This window comes from Canis lupus, chromosome 24 (genome assembly GCF_003254725.2).
Source record: "Canis lupus dingo isolate Sandy chromosome 24, ASM325472v2, whole genome shotgun sequence".
Taxonomy (NCBI): Eukaryota; Metazoa; Chordata; class Mammalia; order Carnivora; family Canidae; genus Canis; species Canis lupus.
The window spans coordinates 9,625,150-9,644,671 of record NC_064266.1 but is presented as its reverse complement, the minus strand read 5'-3'; the positions used below and the strand labels follow the sequence as shown (position 1 = coordinate 9,644,671).

General features: G+C 42.2%; 1 protein-coding gene across 2 annotated transcripts in view; it reads left to right on the top strand.

Annotated features, from left to right (window-relative positions):
* Positions 1 to 19,522, top strand: part of SPTLC3 (serine palmitoyltransferase long chain base subunit 3) — a 149,436-nt gene that overhangs the window by 87,873 nt on the left and 42,041 nt on the right. For both annotated transcript variants that reach the window (XM_025469297.3, XM_025469296.3), the window contains 2 exons: positions 6,197 to 6,302; positions 14,512 to 14,731. In XM_025469297.3, the coding sequence (XP_025325082.1) occupies positions 6,197 to 6,302; positions 14,512 to 14,731 (326 nt within the window). The remainder of the gene's footprint in view (positions 1 to 6,196; positions 6,303 to 14,511; positions 14,732 to 19,522) is intronic.

The window sequence follows — 19,522 nt, the reverse complement described above, 5'->3', positions numbered from 1 at the left end:
GCAGGGCCTGGACAGCATCTGCTAATGCTCTGACCTGCTAGCTAAGTCCAGCTACTGCCAGGGCATATGTAGGACCCAAAGAGCTGTGGGTCCTTGTGTAAAAATCAATCTAGTGTGATGGCTTATCCTGCTAGTAGCCTAAATTTTAATTCAGAATGCTAAAGCTGACCCTCTAAATTCCTCTGGCTAAGTGCTAAGAATATCTCCTTGCATTTTGTCCTTGGGCAGCTTCAGTGAAATAGCCAGGTCTGAGGTTGCCTTTGCGATTCATCAGGTACCACAAAACAGACTCTTTAGACATTTCATAGCTGAAGCTAAGGAGTCAGCTCCAAGCAGGGACAATCACCATTCTGGTGCATTTTGAGCAAGTGGGCCTCAGCTCCCTGGGGCACCTGGATGCCTTTGGTAAACATCCTCCCAGCTGTGTATTAACAGCTCTGGCATTCCAGGCCTTCAAACCCTAGATAAATGTTAACTCTCTGGAAAAGTTGATATCTTCTTCCAGAGATTTGGGAAAATATTTTTTTCTCTGAGTCCGCTCACTTTACTGATAATTACATAGGACCTAGATTATAGAACAATGTTTCTCAGACTAACATACACCAAATTCAGTAGTGGGGCAGGATGGGGGTGGGGGCTTAAAATGCAGATTCTGATTCAGGAGATCTGGAGTAGGGCCTGAGCTCTGGCATTTCTGCCAATCTCCCAGGTAATGCTGATTCTGCTGGGGTGGGACCACACTTAGTGAGGCTATAGGCAATCTTGTCCTCAAGGGTGTCACGAAGGGCTTCTTAAACTTGTCTTGGAGAGGAAAAGCAGTATTTTCAGCTGGGAGAGTTGCCATGGGGTCAGAGGCCTGGGCAGGCCAAGAATTTGGAGCAGCTGGTAAAAAAAAAAAAAAAAAAAAAAAAGTGGAGAAGAAGAACCTAGAAGCACTTAAAGGCCAAGAGGAGACAGAAGAATGAGTGTAATGGTTTGTGGGAAAACTCTTCAGTTCTGCCTCTGAGGGCTCAGCAGTGCTATTTGAGTACAAGGTCAAACCTATAAACAGCACTGAGATGACTTTTTACGAGCCACAACTTTTCAGATCTTATGGTCTGACTTGGACTCCTGATCTGGCTTGTTCTCTTTAATAAACACAGCGATTGCCTCGATATGTTTAACAGCAACCAACAGTATTGAACTCTTGCTGTAATGAGCCTTTTACATGTACTAACTCATTTGAGCCTCATAACTACACAAGGCACCTACTAGCATCATCTCCTTTTTACAAAGAAATCGACACAGAGTACTGAGGAGACACAGAACTAGTAAGAGTCAGAGCTGACATTTACACTGAGGAGATCTGAGTCCAGTTCCCATTTTTAAGCACAAAGCATTTTTACCTCCTTCCCCAGCCCTTTTCACCACTGCCTCCCCGTGGCTGGTGAAGTGCAGGAGCCTTGCTCTCCCACGCAGCTCTCCTTGAGCGGGGCAGTTGGGTTAGACAGATGCAGCTAGGGTTCGCTCTGGTTGCCGTTGACCTGAGATGCAGGATCCCAGCACTGACTGCTGAGCCTCCCACATCATTCCTTGAATCATATCTCACCTTCCTGCACTGACCTCAAGTGCTTACAGATCCCAACTCAGTACTGTGTTTAATTCTCCCTAGAGAACTAGAGCCCTACATGCTATATCGGGCCAGAGCCTGAGGATACTCTGTTCCCATGCTTTAGGTTATTCCTGACCTTATCTCCTGTCTCTGAGGTCAGAAGCTGCTGGTATGATCCCCTTTCCAGGTACACAGGTCCTGCCCCTAGCACCTGCCTTACCCTCAACTCAGCTCAGCCCTCTGCTCCCAGTTGCCTTTGCACTCTTGCAAGGAGATCACCCTGCTTCTCTCAAACCTGCCTAAAGGCCATTCAACACCTGCCTGCATATTGACAGAGCTATTAAGAAAATCTGAACCAAAATATTTACCCAAACTGTAAAACTTAATGTACCAAATTTTCAATGCATTCGGGATTCCCTCATTGATCTCATGGGGAAGAGACTCCATAAATGTGACTTTGAGAAAAACATTTTCTTTGCTTACCAAAGTTAGTCATTATGATCATGCTTTCTCTTAAAGTCTAAAGAGGTGCATATCTCTTTGGTGATGGTGATCCCATCACCATCTTAAAAGTTAGAATAATTTATTTATCATTGTTCACAGTTACTTAAGTAATATTGCTTAATATTTCACATTTTGACTCAATATGGAAGGATGAAATTGAGTGTCTCCAAAGCAACAAGAAGAATGGGGGAACAGATGGGGAGCAAGGACTTAGAGTAACAAGTAGCATTCCTTCATTATGCAACCATCTTTTCATTTAAGAGATATCTGATGGATGCCTATCATGTGCATGCAGGAAAATATTTTTGGTGCGCATTCCATGGAATACGGAAGCAGAGGGTATATCTAAATGCACCTGGAGGTGGTTTTTGTGGAGCTTTGAAGGACGAGTATGAACCATCAACCACATTGAGCACCATATGGAAAGTAGAGGTTGATATTCATCATAACCACAACGACTGGCCTTGGATCCAGAGGAGGGGGAAGCCATTGAGGGATGGGCAATAAGGGAAGCACTCATGTCTCAACAAAAGGTCAATTGCACAAGAGAAGATGAAGAGGAAAGCTGTTGCAAAATAAAATTATTACTATATTGGAGAGCCAGAAAGAAGAGAAATATCAACTTCATATCTTCAGAAAGACCCTCTTTGAACTACACCCAACCTCCTTTCTGAAGATGATGGCTTCCATGTTTCCTTGCACCTGCTCTTCACAGTACATTATCTGCAGTTTGCCCAGATCCCAGAGGCTTGCTGATATTATCAGGGCTTTGAATTTAAGGACAGGCTCAGAAATAGGCTCTCAAAGTGTATTTGTCACCTAAGCCTGATTGTAGTTTTTGGCACCTCGTTGGATCATTTCAGGTATTTAGCAATTCAGTAATCTGATTAGCCATTCCTGTGACAGACCAGGACTTGCTTTGCACGGATCACCAGAATGTGGCCTCCATGCTTTCATTTTTAATAGCTAAATGTTCATCACTCATGATGCCAGCTCACTCTTCTCAGCCCTTCACAAACCAAAGGAAATCACCTTAGTCAGCCTGATGGTGGTGAATCATGTCTAAGGCATTGCTGATACCAAACTTGTGGCAAAATTACAAGTCCATAGTATGTAGTAAGTTTAGAATGATATTGTACAATAGTGCTGTGTATGTGCACCTTGATGGCATCAAATTTATTCTTTTATGTGAATTTCCATATCTCAGAATTTTCTTTAAAGAAGTAACAAGAAACGGGTTTGTTTGCATTTGGTTGGTTTTACAAACCTTTCATCAGAAAAAAATAAAAACCTAATCCTTCTTTCCTACTTCTTAGAGGTGTCATGAGGATTAACAGAATGCAAATATAAGTTCTTTAATAAGCAGCATTATTTAAAAATCCCTTGCAGATGTTAGCATGTGGCTTGTTGAAACAGCAGACCCTTACAAGTCCTGCAGAACATAAACCACAAACCCCTGAATCCTACAGGTCTGTTACCTATACACTGTAGCATTATAGAGCAAGACATTAAGAAACAAAGAGAAGCTTCCAGACATTAATGTGGGTCCAGAATTCCACATGAGTGAAGTCATCCCTTTCTCTGCCTAGCTTCTGTGTTTCTAAGGGATCAGTGAGTTCCTGCTCACTGGAAATAAGGTGGGAAATAAAGACTGATTGATTTTCCCTCTGCTCAAGAATCCCATTGTGTGGACACCAGGGTTTTTGTAACGTTTCACCAAACCCTATGCCCATGGAACTCTATTCAAGTGGAACAGGATGGGTTCCCTGCCATAGAAGGAACCGGGATTCCTCTCGCTTCTATCTGCAAAATGCATGAGATACATCGTGGGGCCATTTAAAGGCTTGTCCTCTATCCTTCTGTCCTGCTTGTTATAAAAAGAATGGGGAGAATCTTCTATTTTCTTTAGTGGTGCTCATTTTAAGCCTAATCCCAGGCACTTTAAGCCTATAATATGTATGTGACCTATTTGATTGTATAAACAATAGAATTATCTCTGCATATCAGATTTTTCAAGTCTTAGAATATTTATTTTGAAATGACTCCTAGTTTCGTTCACTTGGATTTGTTTTTATTACTATGGCATTGGGACCACACTCATCATGTGTCATTTCTGTATAAAGAACTTATAAATTCCAATTCCCAGAAGGAAAAACACTTTTTAAACAGGAATACTTAGATTCAACATCTCTTCATTCGACTCAAAGACTAACAGGTCTGCAGTAGATTATAGAAAAAGGAGCTGTTTCCCTTAATCACAAAGGTTCCTTCAACATCTTAGGAACCCAGCCTAAAGCAAAATGTCCATTCAGGCGAAGGTTTATTATACTGGAGATTCCCAAAATAAGAAAGCTGTTTTTTTGTTTCCTTGGCTGCCATCTAGTGGGTAATAATGTCATGTCACTAAAACTCACTACATCTGTGAAGATCGAAGATGTATGCCTGTCTTTAAAACAAAACACGGGTAATTAAAGAAATATTATCGTAGACATGAAGCAGTTATCCTTTCTAATAATTTCTATTGATATCCAAAGTGTTATTCTCCTTCTTTTTCCATGGGAAGGCAACCAATTCAATGAAAACACATTGATTTGACACTAGTATCGTCCACGAGAACTAGCACTATAAAGAAACCCTTAAAATAGATCCAACTGCAGACTGGGAATGAAAAGGTAAACTTTCGGAGCTCTCCATTGAAACCAAGAATCTCAGCTAACTTGAGCCTAGACCAGTGATAACCCAACGAATAGCTGTTTCTTTGGCTCACCTGTTCTTTGGCCTATTGGCCCAAACCAATATTGATTGTACTGTTTTACATTTATCTCTGCTGGGTTTCCCCTGTGAGCATTTTTAATGGAGTCTTTAATGCCTGGAGAACATTATGTAACAGGTCAGCTGTTCAGTAGCATCTCCACCTTTTCAAATTAAAATCAGATTCTAGATCTAAAGTACTTCAGTGTCAGATTCTCAAAAAAGGACAGCTCAGGAAGTACAAAGAAATAGAGTAGAAATATAATGAGTCTAAAAAACATGCACATGAGCCTCTGCCATTTCTCTCTCTCTAGGCTTTGCAGGTTAAACACACACACACACACACACACACACACACATACATACACACACACAGAGCTGGAATGTAGACCAGTCTTTCCCAGTGGTCTCTCAACCAAAGCCCAGTCATCTACATGTGATTGCATATAAATGAAAAGTCACTATTAATTATATTTGGCATCACAAGTTAACAAGAACAATCTAGCAGACATCCATCCTTCCTTGTTCTACATGACCACGGAGCTTGGGAAGAAGGGACAACAGCTCTCGCTTAAGGCAATTGAAGATAGTCGTTCTGAATGTGGGGCATGGTACAAGACTGCATAGGTTCAAATCCTGCCTCTACTGGTTGTGATCAGGAGATTTACCAGACCTTCCTGTGCCCCAGTTTCCTGAAATATAAAATGAAGATGCCTCCTCTTCAGGGTCATGGTAAGGATTAGAAGAGTTCTTACAAAAGGTATGCTTAGAAGGATGCCCAGAATGCAGATAAGGCTCAGTAATTGCGAGCACTTACTAATGTGTCCAGATGCTTCCAAATAATTTGCCAAGGAATGCCAATTGTTCCCCTAACTTAAAGTTTGGAAGCCTCTGAAGTTGGACTATATGGAAGGTCAGGTCTCAGAGTGTACAAACTCAACTAAACTCTAACATGCTTATGCTGAAACAATTGGTGAGCCTTAGTTAATGATACCTCTCTGAGTTAATTTTAACCTGGTAACAAAGCCCATGGGATGCATTTTATCCCATGTTTCGGTCTCTGCTGAAGCAGGAGAACAGAGCCTTTTAAGGGCCTATGAAACCATGCACCTCCAGTGACGGTTTATTCTGCGTGCTATACAAACCTGATTAGTCATTTTGTCAGAATTAAACTGTACTAAAATATAAGCCTCTCTCCCCCCAGGTGTTCTCTGATTCTGATCTTTCTCTCTGAAAAAGTTCAGGTCTGAGACTGAGCCTACGAAATCTGATGCCTTTTCAAAAAGGAAAATGGGAGAGGAAAAGGAAAACCTTCTCATGACTCAGTTTCTTTTTTGCTATTATTTAAAGACATGCAAAGCCTAGAGAAGCTCCTGAGAGATGCTGTAATCTACGGCCAGCCTCGAGTCCGCAGAGCTTGGAAGAAGATTCTCATCCTAGTGGAGGGCATCTACAGGTATGGAAATAACCAGGGACATTTTAACACACTAGGTCCCCCAGCAAGCTGACAAATGAGGAAAGTCTGACCTCTCCTCGCTCAATGGAAAAATGACTTGGATATAACGTATTATGAAGAGACCTGAGCCAGAGCTACCAATGTATAGCTGTCAGGCCTTGGGTCACCTGTCTTTTCAACGTCTAAACATATGGAAGAACACCTCAGAGGCTGGATGCTTGTGAAAGCAGATGTCCTCAGAATGGTCATCACAAGGCATTGCTGACTTGCATTGATTCTTTCTGCTACTTTTGGCTGCCTCACAGTTTTGAAGACCCATGGGGGCTGGATTATTCAATATCAGAATACTTTTTGCCTGGGTTGGCTGGGTGGCTCAGTTGATTAAGCATCACTCTTGAGTTCCACTCAGGTCATGATCTCAGGGTTATGATATCAAGCCTGAGCTTAAGATTCTCTTCTCTCCCTCTCTCTCTGCCCTCCCCAGCCCCTGGCTCACATGCTCTTTCTCAAAAAAAAAAAAAAAAAAAAAAAAAAGAATGCTTCTTGCCTTTATGGCATTGCTGATAGGTTCCCAGATGCTTCTAACTGGGCAGTGCACCTAGACTCCAGTTGCTTGCTGAACTTGGCCAATTGTTTGCATTAGAATACAAAAAGCCTGCACGTTTTCCACAAGGTTAAGGCTAACCTCAAAGGCAATTCTTGATCCAGAGGTGGGAGCAGCTGAACTTGGCATCTGAAGGTATGGTCAGTTTCCCACTGCTTTGAAGCCAAGCAGACAAAACACCCACCAAGTCACTGAGAGTTTTTACAAGGCACATTGTGATGGAATGGGCTTCATTCTCTGTCTGAATTGATTATCATTGCTGAAATGGAAATTGCCTCCAAGCTGTTCTGTCCAATGCCCTAGTCCTTGAGTCAAGGAAACATTACCTCAGAGGGCTGCCTCCTTAAATAAGTTCTCAAACAATCCTAATGTTCAGAGAATTAAGGGAGATGTTTCTTATAATTATAGAAAAGTGAACAATATTGAATGTAAGGGAATGAAAGCTTAACTTCCCCACAAGGAAAGGTGTGGCTTACAAAGGAGACTTAGATCAGAGGGAGCTTTTGATTTAGCCAGAGTGCACATCATTTCTGTTCCATGAATGGATAACAGAAGAAAAGTCTCCATCCCTTTTGGGAAAAATAAGTGCTTTCTCCTAAATTTAAAATAATAATAATATTATTATTTATTATTAATAATAAGCCAGGTACCATCTTGTTTTTTCCCTCAGCCTTTTCCCCAGTGCCCACTGTTCTGGGTGCTTCCAGTTCTTCCATATAGTTGCAGAGCTGGCATTTCGAATAGCCCACTTTATGCATCACTTATCAGTATCTCCTCAGGTCAGCCCCAGACAGTGTCCTATTTATGAAGTCTTTGGGATCACCCTAGAGCAGTATTCTCAACCAAGGTGATTTCTTACCCTCAACCCTCCCCTATCCTGGACACTTTGGACAATTTTTAGTTGTCACAGCTGCCATAGAGTACTACTGGCATCTAGTGGGCAGAAGCCAGTGATGCCGTTAAACATTCTGCAATGCACAGGACAGGCCCCTACAACAGAGAATCAGCCTGCTCAAAATGCCAACAGTGCTGAGGTTGAAAGACCCTGATGTGGAATATTTCAATTAATAATTCAGTTTCATTAATTATTCACTGGCCTTGAACTTGCTACTTTCAGGAAATGATCGCATATGGACTCTGGGCTGTCATAACCTCAAGCACAGGTCTTTCTCCCTGTGTGATCTGTGCCAGCTGCCAGCCTGGGAGGGGAGCCCTTATCTAAACACCTGTCATTCATGCCTGGACTCGCAGGAGCAGGGATCAGCTGAGGGACAGCAGATTGGGTGAACCAGAGTTGACAGAATCCAACTTCAAATAAACAAAGCTTGGCTCCACTAAAGGAAAGTAGTGTTTTAAGTACTTTGATCGTGGCTGAAGTTAAGTAGACCACCAGCATTTTACTGTCAACTATTCCCATCAGTTACACAGAGAAACCACTCCAGCAGCAGGGCTCATTAATGCTGGGGCCTATGTCCTACCACAAGCTCAGGAGGACAGGAGAGCCAGGTGTGGACTTCCAGCTCCAAGCCAACAAGGCACCAAACCAGCACTAGGGCTTCACGAGCAATGGTGCCTGCTCTGGTACCTAATACCATGTAACAAACCACCCAGAGCATGACGGCTTACACAGCAATGAGCTATTATTTCCCATACCACTGTGGGTTCCCTGGATCGACTGGGCAGTTCTTCTGCTCCTCATGGTGTTGGCTGTGGTCATTTAAGAGGTTGCCTTCAGATGGAAGTCGAGCTGGGATCTGGAACATCCAAAATGACCTCACTGAGTTCTAGCTGTTGACAGAAGTACCTTGTTCCGTTCTCTTCTCCGGGGTGCTTTGTCTATAGGCTCTTCTCACTCAGCAATCACGCCAGAACTTCCTTACAACATGGTGCTATGTTCTGAGAGAGTGAAAACAGGAAAAGACTGTCAGTCTTTTCAGGGCTAGGCCCAGAACCAGTATGGCATCACTTCTGCAAGCACGATGGGTCAAAGGATGGCAAAAGGCCAGCCAACCCAGACTCAAGGAGAAGGGGGAGAGAGCCCACCTCCTGATGGGAGGGTTGGCTTGTGTTTAGAGCGATGGGAAGACTTGAAGGCAGCCATCTTTGGAGGCAATCTGCCACAGTGGTTCAATCAGCTTGACATTTATTTATACAACGAAACCTCCACTCTTCATGGACTTCCCTTCACAGAGAGCTTTCTTTTACCTCATCTGCACAGAATCTTGTCTTTAAATGAAATTATGACCTAAAAAGGCTCATTTGAAGCTAGGAAGCAGGGCATTTCTTAGACAGGCTTTGGTACTTCCTGGGGCCTCATTTTCCTCATCTGTAAAATAAAGGTAACCTAGACTGGAGTTCTGGACCATAGTAGATGATCTCACTTGCCGCTATCACCAAAAAATGAAATTATTTCCCACAAGATTTACCAAAGAGCCAGGGTTAGGAATGTGAAATCAACAGTTCACAAATGCACTTCTACTTTTTAGCAATGTGTTATGGACACATACCTTGTTGACATCAATCAAAGCCTCCTTTGTTTTTTCACTCCCAGATTTGTTTTTATCTATTGCTGTTGTTTGCCACCACGGGCAAAGTCTCCCCACAACAAATGCCTCACATAAGTCAATTTTTTCATAATTCATAAAAAAAGCAGTCTGCCAAATCAGACAGTTTCAGGCAGGTATCAAGGTAAAAAAAAAAAAGAAGAAGAAGAAGAAGAGGCCAGATACTAAGTCTAAGAAATCCTTAAACTCCACAAAAGCAGTTATGATAATGATAATTATAGTAACAATAATAATGTCACCATCCATAAACCATCTAAGTCTCATTATTTATATAAAGGAGGACATGGAGGACCCAGGATCTGGAAGGAGGCCTGGGACCTGGGTTCAAATCCTAGTGTTGTTACCTACAGTTGGGTGCCCTTCATAGGGTTCTTTTATAAGTATTAAGTAGGATCATTGAATCTCATTCTTGGCAGAAGCCCAGCCCATAGTAAGCCCACAACCAAGAGCAGCCATCCTCATCATTAAATTCATTTTTAACTGAAGAAGTTGCTGCATGGAAAACAGTAAGCTCTCTACATTAGTGAAGCTGTTTGCTCTTTACCCAGCTGGAGGATGGGTATCAGCTCACATTTACTATGTGTCTACTCGTCACTTCACATGTATGACCTTGAGTAAACCTCTCTGGTACCTTTGAGGTTACTGTGAAGATGAAGACACTTGGGCCAGGACAGATAACTGAGAGGAAATAGAGAGAGCCAGGATTCAAACCAGGTAGCCCTGCTGGGACAGAGGCCCAGTATCAACAGAAGACTCCACTCATGTGTCCCCATCTGATGATGTAAACATAGAAAATGTAAAGTCATCCATGTGGCCTTCATCATTTACCTACCTAAAAATAGGGAGATTGAAACTTAAAATCTAAAATCTGTGAGTTCATGATTTGGGGCTTAAAAGTACAATAGTATTATTTTAGTGTTGTCATCTGCATTCTCTTTTAAGTATTATTTTAAAGTCAGACTTTTCTAGTTTTGTATCTCTGAAAAGTCTAGTTAGTTGACTCATTGTGGTTGAGAAATCTCAAAATTTTTCAAAAAATGTACTAGAGAAGGGCAGGGGTTCCCAGATAACCTGGGATATAAAGTAGCATAACTGTAACCCATAACTTTCAAAATAAAAGGTAGGAGGAACAGCCCTTCCAAAAAAATACATATGTAAACAAATGTTTAAGTCTCAGAATTCCATTCTCTCTAAGGGTATAAGCCATTCTCCTTCACAAAATAGTGTAAGTTTAAGGGTTGAGAACTTTAACCTATGGTTTAAACAAATAAAGAAAAAAGGAAAAGAAAATACTTTATTTTTAATTAGTCTTAGCTCTTTTCACCCTCTTTCCTTTGTTGGATTGTACTTGGGGCCCACCAAGGAGATTTTTCCACCATGTAAGTTGACATACCAGTAGTTTAATTCCCAATCCTGCCAATGGATAATATGCTTTATATGTGGAGGAGAAGGTGATGAAAAGGAAATTTCAAAAGAGTCTTGTCACTTAGCTAATACATTATGTAACAGAAAAGATATAAAGAAATTGTTCACCAGCTTGTTGGTTTAAGACTAATTCAAGTCCTTGCACAGAGCTTCAAATTAAGTGGTGGAATTATCTCTACCTATAGTTATATTTTAGTTGTTTTTCTTTAATTGAAGTCAAAAGAAAGCACAACTTGCCATTCAAGAAGAAAAAATAAAACACCGTCCTTGTTTTCTTTTTCATTTTTGGCACTGTATTTTCTGACAGCGATTTACAGGAACAACATAGATAACCTATTCTTGCATGCACAAATCTCATTATCCTCCTTAGGAAAAGGTTCAATTCAAATTTGGTCACGTTGAGAAAATGAAAACTTAGTGTGAGTGAATATAACTCTTTATAAAAGCTGAGTTCTCTCTAGGACTCACGTGTGCCCTGCAGTAACTCCAGAAATCAGCAGTACTGTAGAGTCATTAATCTTGGAGAAAGAAATATAAACCAGGTGGGCAGACTCCTAACATCAGCTAGACCAGCCCCAGCAAAGGATGGCTAATTAGCTGCCTTGAGTGTCTGCAAACTGTTCAGCATTAACTCTGGCTCCTGCCAAATTCAGTTCCAGAACAAAGAATGGCTATTTGTGACATGTCAAGTTTTTAGCATACTTGTGTTACCAACTTATAACATGTTAAAGATGAGAAGTAGATCCTAGAATGCTGAGGGAATATAGCCATTTATTATGTATGACACCCATATGCCTCTTTCCTAGAAGATTCAACACAGAGCATTGTGTAGGGCTCACAATTTCTCAAGTCAGGCCTCATTGCAAACATTTCTCCGAAAGCTCCTCCTAAGAAAAAGAACAACCCAATGAGTGCTCATTATGTGCCAAGACACTTTACAAACTCTATTTCTAGGCTTCCTTAGAAAGACCTTATACAGAGGGTTCCATCATCATGCTTACTTGACATAAGAGAAAACTGAAGCAGAGAACATCATGTGAGATGCCCAAGTCCTCAGCTGGTAAGTGGTGTGGCTACAGTCTAAGCTTAGTGAGATAGCTGTGCCTTCTCAGTGAAAACCATGTTAACAAGCAGTTAATCAAAGAAGTTACTGGAATTTATTCACAAACTTATATAAGAGAAGATGACTGTATTTGGTTTCCATTTCATTAAAATCTGAAAATAGCCATTCAGAATGACCTTGTGAAAAACACAAATGCAATAAGCTGGACTTCATTAAAATTAACAACTTGTGCTCTGTGGAAGGCCATGCCAAGAGAATGAGAAGACAAGCCACAGACTGGGAGAAAACATTTGCAAAAGATACATCTGATAAAGGACTGTTATATAAAATATACAAAGAACTCTTAAAACTCAACAGTAAGAAGGCAAATAACCTGATCGAAAAGACCTTAGGAGATACTCCACCAAAGAAGACATATAAATGGAAATACACATAAGAAAAGATGCTCCACATCATATGTCATCAGGAAAACGTAAATTAAAGCAATAGGATACCACTACACACCTGTTAGGAGGCTAGCATCTGGAAGACTGGCAACAGTACATGCTGGTGAGAATGCACAGCAACACAAAGGCTCATACATTGTTGGTGGGAATGCAAAATAGTGGAGCCACTTTGGAAGACAGTTTGGCAGTTTCCTACAAAACTAAACAAACATACTCTTATCATACAATCCAGCAATCATGCTCCTCAGTATTTACCCAAAGGAGTTGAAAACTTATGTCCACACAAAATCCTGCACATGGATGTTTATAGTATCTCTATTCCTAATTGCCAAAACTTGGAAGCAACCAAAATGTCCTTCAGTCAGTGAATGAATAAGTAAACTGTGGTCCAGCCAGGCAATGGAATGCTATTTAGCACTAAAAAGAAATGAACTCTCAAGCCATGAAAAGGCATGGCAGTAAAAAACGTCTGTAAGATACCATAATGATGGATACAGGTTATCATACATTTGTCCAAACTTAGTGAATGCACAACACCAAGAGGCAACACTCAGGTTAACTTAGACTTTGGGTGACAATGATGTGTCAGTGTAGGTTCATTTGTAACAAATGGACTGCTCTGGTAGAGGATGTTGATAATGGGGTAGATTATACCTATGTGGGACAGAGTATACGGGAAATCTGTAACTTCTGCTCAGCTTTGCTGTGACCTTAAGACTGCTCTACAGAATAAAGTCCTTTAAAGAAGCCAAAAGCACAAATGCTACACTTGATGGTCATCCTACTCCCTCCAAACCAGTACCCCTGGGCCTGGATAACTGAACAACCAGCCGGACTGTTTTGACTGAATCAACCTAACATTTAAGTTTATTTTTGTAATACATTAAACTTAATAAATAAACTAAATAGGAAGAAGGGAGAAGCTCAACTTTCTGTTTGCATCAATTGATTACTTCTTGAACTCAATTGAAGGGTTGCTTGAGTTGTTTGACAAGCTCCTTTGTGTGGTGAGGGTGAGAGTCTGTGTGTTTTCATAGAACTCAACTGTCAGGGCAGTCAAAACTGTGTGTGGTGTAGACCCAGCCCACAAAGTGTTCTGAGAACTGATTAAAGCCAAAACTTCTTTTCCATCCACTGAGTTCCAAAGGTGCCATGTAAATGTGAATTTTACTTATTTCTTTACTTCACATTTTTCCCTTTTCTGAAGGACCTGAAGAGGTTTTTGTAACTTACAATACCATGAAAAAATTAAACACTTAGGGCTAAAACAAAAAGGTTCATCTACGGCAGTGGTTATCAAAGTGCTGTCCCTAACCAGAAGTGGGAGCTTGGTAGAAATACAGACTGTCAGCCCATCTCAGACCTGCTAAATCAGAAACTTGGGGGCAACGAGGTGAGGGGGGAGCAGTAGTCTGTGTTTTAACAAACCATGCAGGGGATTCTGATGCTCACTCAAAAATGAGAAGATTTCCCTAAAGGAACAGAAAAAAAGGGTCAAAAAAAAAAAAAGGGGTCACTACCAGATACCCTTGACTTCCAATGAGCACTGAACAAGGCAGTCTAAGAACTTTCTCTTGTGCTTTCATTAATACTGTGTGTCTTAAGCAAAGTTCTGTTATGTATTTTTAGTTCTTTCCTTTGATCTTTGGCAATCCAAGCACTGAATTTAGGTCAGATAGAACTGGTCAAATAGACAGCAGCAAGCTTGAAAAGACAGATTACTGTAAAGTAATTCAATTAAAATGATCAAAATACCTAGAATCCAAAAAAGGTCAGTCTAGTTACACTAGCTGCCTTTATGAATAAACTGATCAACAGTGCGGTGAGCTAATTGTTTACGTAGTAATTAGCTATAACAACTCAAAGCACTGAAATCTGTTGAACATAAATTATTTTTTTCAAGGAAAATATTGTCAAATTAACCTTACAAGATTGAGAGGGTTGTCTGAGCCAAATAAAATATGCTGTAAGAAGAAAGGAATTGCATGTCCCTGTCACCGCTGACTGGTGTCAGGGCACGATGTCTGAGACGCATTGGAAGGGAGACCATTACAGAGCTTCCCAGGAAAGTATACACAAATGACAAGCATTTCTCCTTATGCCCTAGCATGGAAGGTTCCATCGTGCATCTGCCCCAGATCGTGGCTCTAAAGAAGAAATACAAGGCTTACCTCTACATAGATGAAGCTCACAGTATTGGGTCCGTGGGCCCAACTGGCCGGGGTGTTGTAGAATTCTTTGGACTGGACCCTCGAGATGTCGATGTGCTTATGGGCACATTCACCAAAAGCTTTGGAGCTGCAGGAGGTTACATAGCTGGAAGGAAGGTAAGAGAGGGACTCCCTGTGTCTACTTAAAACCTAAATGCTCTGGCGACACAGTTTGTAGGGCTGCTCTGGATTCCATGAGAGTAAGTGCAGTTCACCATACCTCAGTAAATCATGGCAGCCTAGATCCAGTGGGTCCACAGCCAAGTAAGCCCAGAATAGCAAGGAACTCACCCTCAAATGGTGAAGAGGAGCATGTGATGAGCAATCCCATTATAATAAAATGACAACACAGGCAGTGTACACAGGCAAAGACTTAATACAAGAAGAGGGGTTGTTAACTCTGCAGGGTAGTATCTAAGGAGTCTTAGAATAAATATCATTCTTATAGGCAAATGATGGGGAGAGGGTATATTTCAAAAAGAGGGAATAATGTATACCAAACCACAGAAATGCTAAGGGGATGCTACAGAACTATGAGCAGCTTGGTTTTTGTGGCATGAAAAAACATAAAGCAGATAACAGCAACAGTGGGCAAAGGTCAGATATTAATTTAATTAATTAATTAATTAATTAATTAATTAATTAAAGGTTGGCCTTGTGCTACAAGTTCTGGGTTTTAAGAGTTTTAATCAAAATTGTAGCAATATCATGCCCTTTAAGGAGATTTTCTGTGCAAAATAATTCTCTCCCACATTTTGGATAAGCCACAGGTCAATTTTTGTCACCCTCTCATATATTTTTTAAATATTTTATTTTATTTTATTTTTTTTAAGTAATCTCTACCCCCAATGTGGGGCTCAAACTCATGAGCTGGAGATCAAGAATCGCATGTTACACCAACTGAGCCAGAAGATGCCCTTCTTATGTCCTATCTACATGACTTAGAATTCTGATCTGATGGGATCAGACTATTGAGTGTTATCCTTGTTGTTTTATGGCCAACATCTCTAGGGGGGTTTTCAATATAAACCAATAAATGTTTAAAAGAAATTTATAAAGAGGACGGAAGGGAGGGAGAAAGAGAAAATGAAAAATTCAAACCTGGATTTGAGAGATAGATAAAGAAGTCGGTTGCCTGCCCTGTATCCAAATCCTGATAGCTATCTCATGTAGGCCTACACCTGTCCCAAAGTAACTTGTGCCAGTGATGCTGGCTCCACCGAGGAGGCACACCAGGCCCCAAACCAGTGCATGCAGATGGCATCAACAGCTTATCCAAAATCCCCAATAACTTACTCATTGTGACCAGCAGGAACAAAAGTTCAGACTCCTGATAACCCAGTCAGACAAATCAGGGATTGCAGCAGAAAACAGTCTGGTCATTGAAAGCCTATGATTTAAAACAGTGAAATCTATAGCCACTTGCCCTGCCATGAGATACACAAGCGCTTAAAATGTTCAGGGTTTTCAGTGGCCTTGACCCTTCAAAAAGCATTACTTTCTTCTGAACTCAAAGCATTGTTTTCCATCCTCCCTTCACTGGCCTGTGGGAATTAGCTGGGTAATGCTAAAAACATAGGGAATGCTACAAAATTTAGCTAAATCTGGTGAAAGGTTAAATGTTCCCTTCCTCAACTGTGGAAGCGGAGGGATCAGAGGGTCTCAAATTTAGGAGGTCCCTTTTCCGGCTGCGTTGCTTTGTGAGCTTGTGGTTTTGTAATTACTTTAGCAGCAGTTCTGAGCTACAGAATTTTTAACCAAGCGTAACTCTGTTTCCTCTGCCAAGGGCACCTGAATAAACGGAAGCAAGCGGATCCTTGAAATGTTGTCAAATTTGGTAGATGTCACATTTTCCCCTTGGAGTTCCTTCCTGTGATCCTCACTTTAAACAAAGGCTCTTGACTAGCCTGGAAGTGAGGACCAGCTCACTCTGATTCTCTCTTATTCTCTATCCTCAAGCCAGTAGGACTGTTTGACAAGTGTATTTGTTCCTGTCTGTGTAACCTGTATTCCTTTGGGGTGGACAACTGGGCAGTCCTGGGAAATTGTTTACATTAATCGCAATGCAGAAAAACATATAGATCTGTTCGTTTCCTTGCTCTTTAAAATATTCATCCTCTGCATGCTTGGATCCAGAGAACTGCAACATCCCTCCCCAACCCACTCCTCCTCCCCTCTCCTCCTCCTCCCTTCTCCTCCCCTCCTCCTCCCTTCTCCTCCCCTCCTCCTCCCTTCTCCTCCCCTCCCCCTTCTCCTCCCCTCCCCCTTCCCCCTCCCCTCCCCCTTCCCCCTCCCCTCCCCCTTCCCCCTCCCCTCCCCTGCCCCCTCCTCTCCCATCTCCCTTCCCCTCCTCTCCTCTCCCCTTTCCCCTCCCTTCTTCCTCCTCCCCCCTCCTTCCCCCTCCCCTGCACTCTATCATCCCTCCCCAACAACCTCTCCTCTCCTCCCTGTCCCCCTCCCCCTTCCTCTCCCTCTCCCCTCTCACCCTCTCCCTCCCCATCCTCCTCCCCCTCCCCATCCTCCTCCTCCTCCCCATCCTCCTCCCCCTCCCCTCTCCTCCTCCCTTTCCCCTCTCCTCCCATTCCCCCTTCCCTCCCCCCTCCCCGCTCCCCTCCCCTTCCTTTCCCCCTCATCTCCCATCCCCCTTCCCCCCTCCTTCCCTCCCCTTCCCCCTCCTCTCCCATTCCCCTTCCCCCCTCCTCGTCCTCTCTCCTTCCCCTCCCCTCCCCTCCTCTCCTCCCCCTCCCTTCCCCTCCTCTCCACTGCATCATACCTCCCCTCCACGCATCATCCCTCCCCAACCCCCTCCTCTCCACTCGCCTCTCCCTCTCCTCCCCTCCCCATCCCCTTCCATACTACACTGTAGTCTCCGAATTGACCACTAGATGGCAGCAAGATAGTCTTTGGCTGAGGTCCATTAGCCTATGCGGAGACTTAACTGCCCTAAAACAGCAAGATGCAAACTCTAGAAAACATAGGGCAGTTTTTAAGACGTGGAAGGTGAGCAAGAGACTGGAGGCCACTTGTGTTGTTCCCTGATGATTTCAAAATCAGTCAAATACACACCTGTCTGGAATGGTTTTGATGAGTCTGTGGCAAACCCAGATAAACTGGTTTGCTTCCCAACTGATAAGCCAAGTTAATGGAATTTTTGCATCTGCTTGTCTGTACCTTTAACTTTTTAACTTATGTTAATTTTAAATTAGGTATAGTTTCCATTTAAATCATAGCTTTTATTCCCTGAATTTTGAATTATTTTTGTGAAAAATTTTCACTTAGACTTTATTGGACAAATGCCAACAGTTTTAATTTGAAGGAAATCTTTCTACTTAGCTATTGAAATAATTAGAGTTTTTAGAATTCTATCATGTTTTTTCCTGCATATTTTGCCGTGTATACCTCAATTTGGGGGAGGTACTGCAAAATATCCAGGATTCTAGCCAATGGGCACAAAAGCAACAAAATTAACCATAAAGTTGTTAAAGAACACACACTAGGACCTTACATTTTTTTCTGAAACCCTAATAATTTCAATTTTACTGCGTTCATAGGGATCTTAGTAAATCATGAGATTTGATTACTTGAGTCAAAAACTCTATAAAAAAGATAAAACTGTCTGGCTCTCTTTTTAAATATCAATGTTAGGGTTAGTAGTAGAGGGACTATATTCCTTTTAACAGTTTCTAGGAGGCTCTAGAAGCCTTTCTGGAGCTGATCAAGATCGGGACTATGTACGTAAGTGACAAGATATGTCACAGAAGGAAAAGTGTTTAGAAACAAACAAGGGGAGAAAAACTCGATTTGGGGCAGCCCTGGTGGCGCAGCGGTTTAGCGCTGCCTGCAAGCCCAGGGCGTGATCCTGGAGACCCTGGATCGAGTCCCACGTCAGGCTCCCTGCAAGGTATCTGCTTCTCCCTCTGCCTGTGTCTCTGCACCTCTCTAAATAAATAAATAAATACATACATACATACATACATAATCTTTAAAAAAAGAAATGCTTCCCTATAGAAAGAAAGAAAGAAAGAAAGAAAGAAAGAAAGAAAGAAAGAAAGAGAAAGAAAGAAAAGAAAAACTTGATTTGATGCTAAGACAGTACCCCAGAGAAGAGATTTTTTTTCTTGGCCCCAGGCTGGCTGTCACAGAATGTCTGACAAATTCATCTCTACTTACTGGAATTTACTGCCCTGGCCTCGACCTTCTCTCCCCACCATAGGGAAACCGTAGGTCTCTCCAGAGCCAGCAAGATTTTGCTATTTTGTTCACTTTGAGTTTGGAGCTACTGTAAATGATCTGCGAACAACCCAACTTGGAACATTCTGTCCTTTCATGACCTTTGAGGTGAAATGTCAGATAATTACTTCTTTCCACCAATCAGAGCTCCATGCCATGAATGGCTTCTTTAAGGATGCCTGAGCTGATGGAGCTAGGTTTATGTTTATTTTTTAATTTGTGTCAGTCCAGTTGCTGAGGAGATGTGGTCAACACTAAAGACCTTGTTTGGAGCTGGTGCGGGGGAATCCAAGTGTTTCTCAGGCATGCAGCCTTAGTCCCCTTGTATGCCTGCTGCTAACCACTGGCTTTCATAGTCTCCATGGGCTGAACTGAGACTTGCAAATGTGTGCAGCAAAGGTAGCCTTCATGATTGATAGGCTGTAGGGCTGGAATTCTGGAGGAAGGAAATCAGACAGGGCAGCCAAATTTGGGGGTGAGCGTTAGCCCCAGAAGCCTGGGCGCCAGACAAAGGCAGGCCCCTTGCAGAAGCCAGCTCTGCCCTGTATGCTTGGCCGCGGCTGCATTTAACAGCCCTTTGAAGTAAATGGGGGTCATGGTATGAACACCATGATGTTTATTCTAAGAGCCTCCTCTCTGATTTCCTCAGCAAACCACCCTTGCCCTTGAACTCCAGGC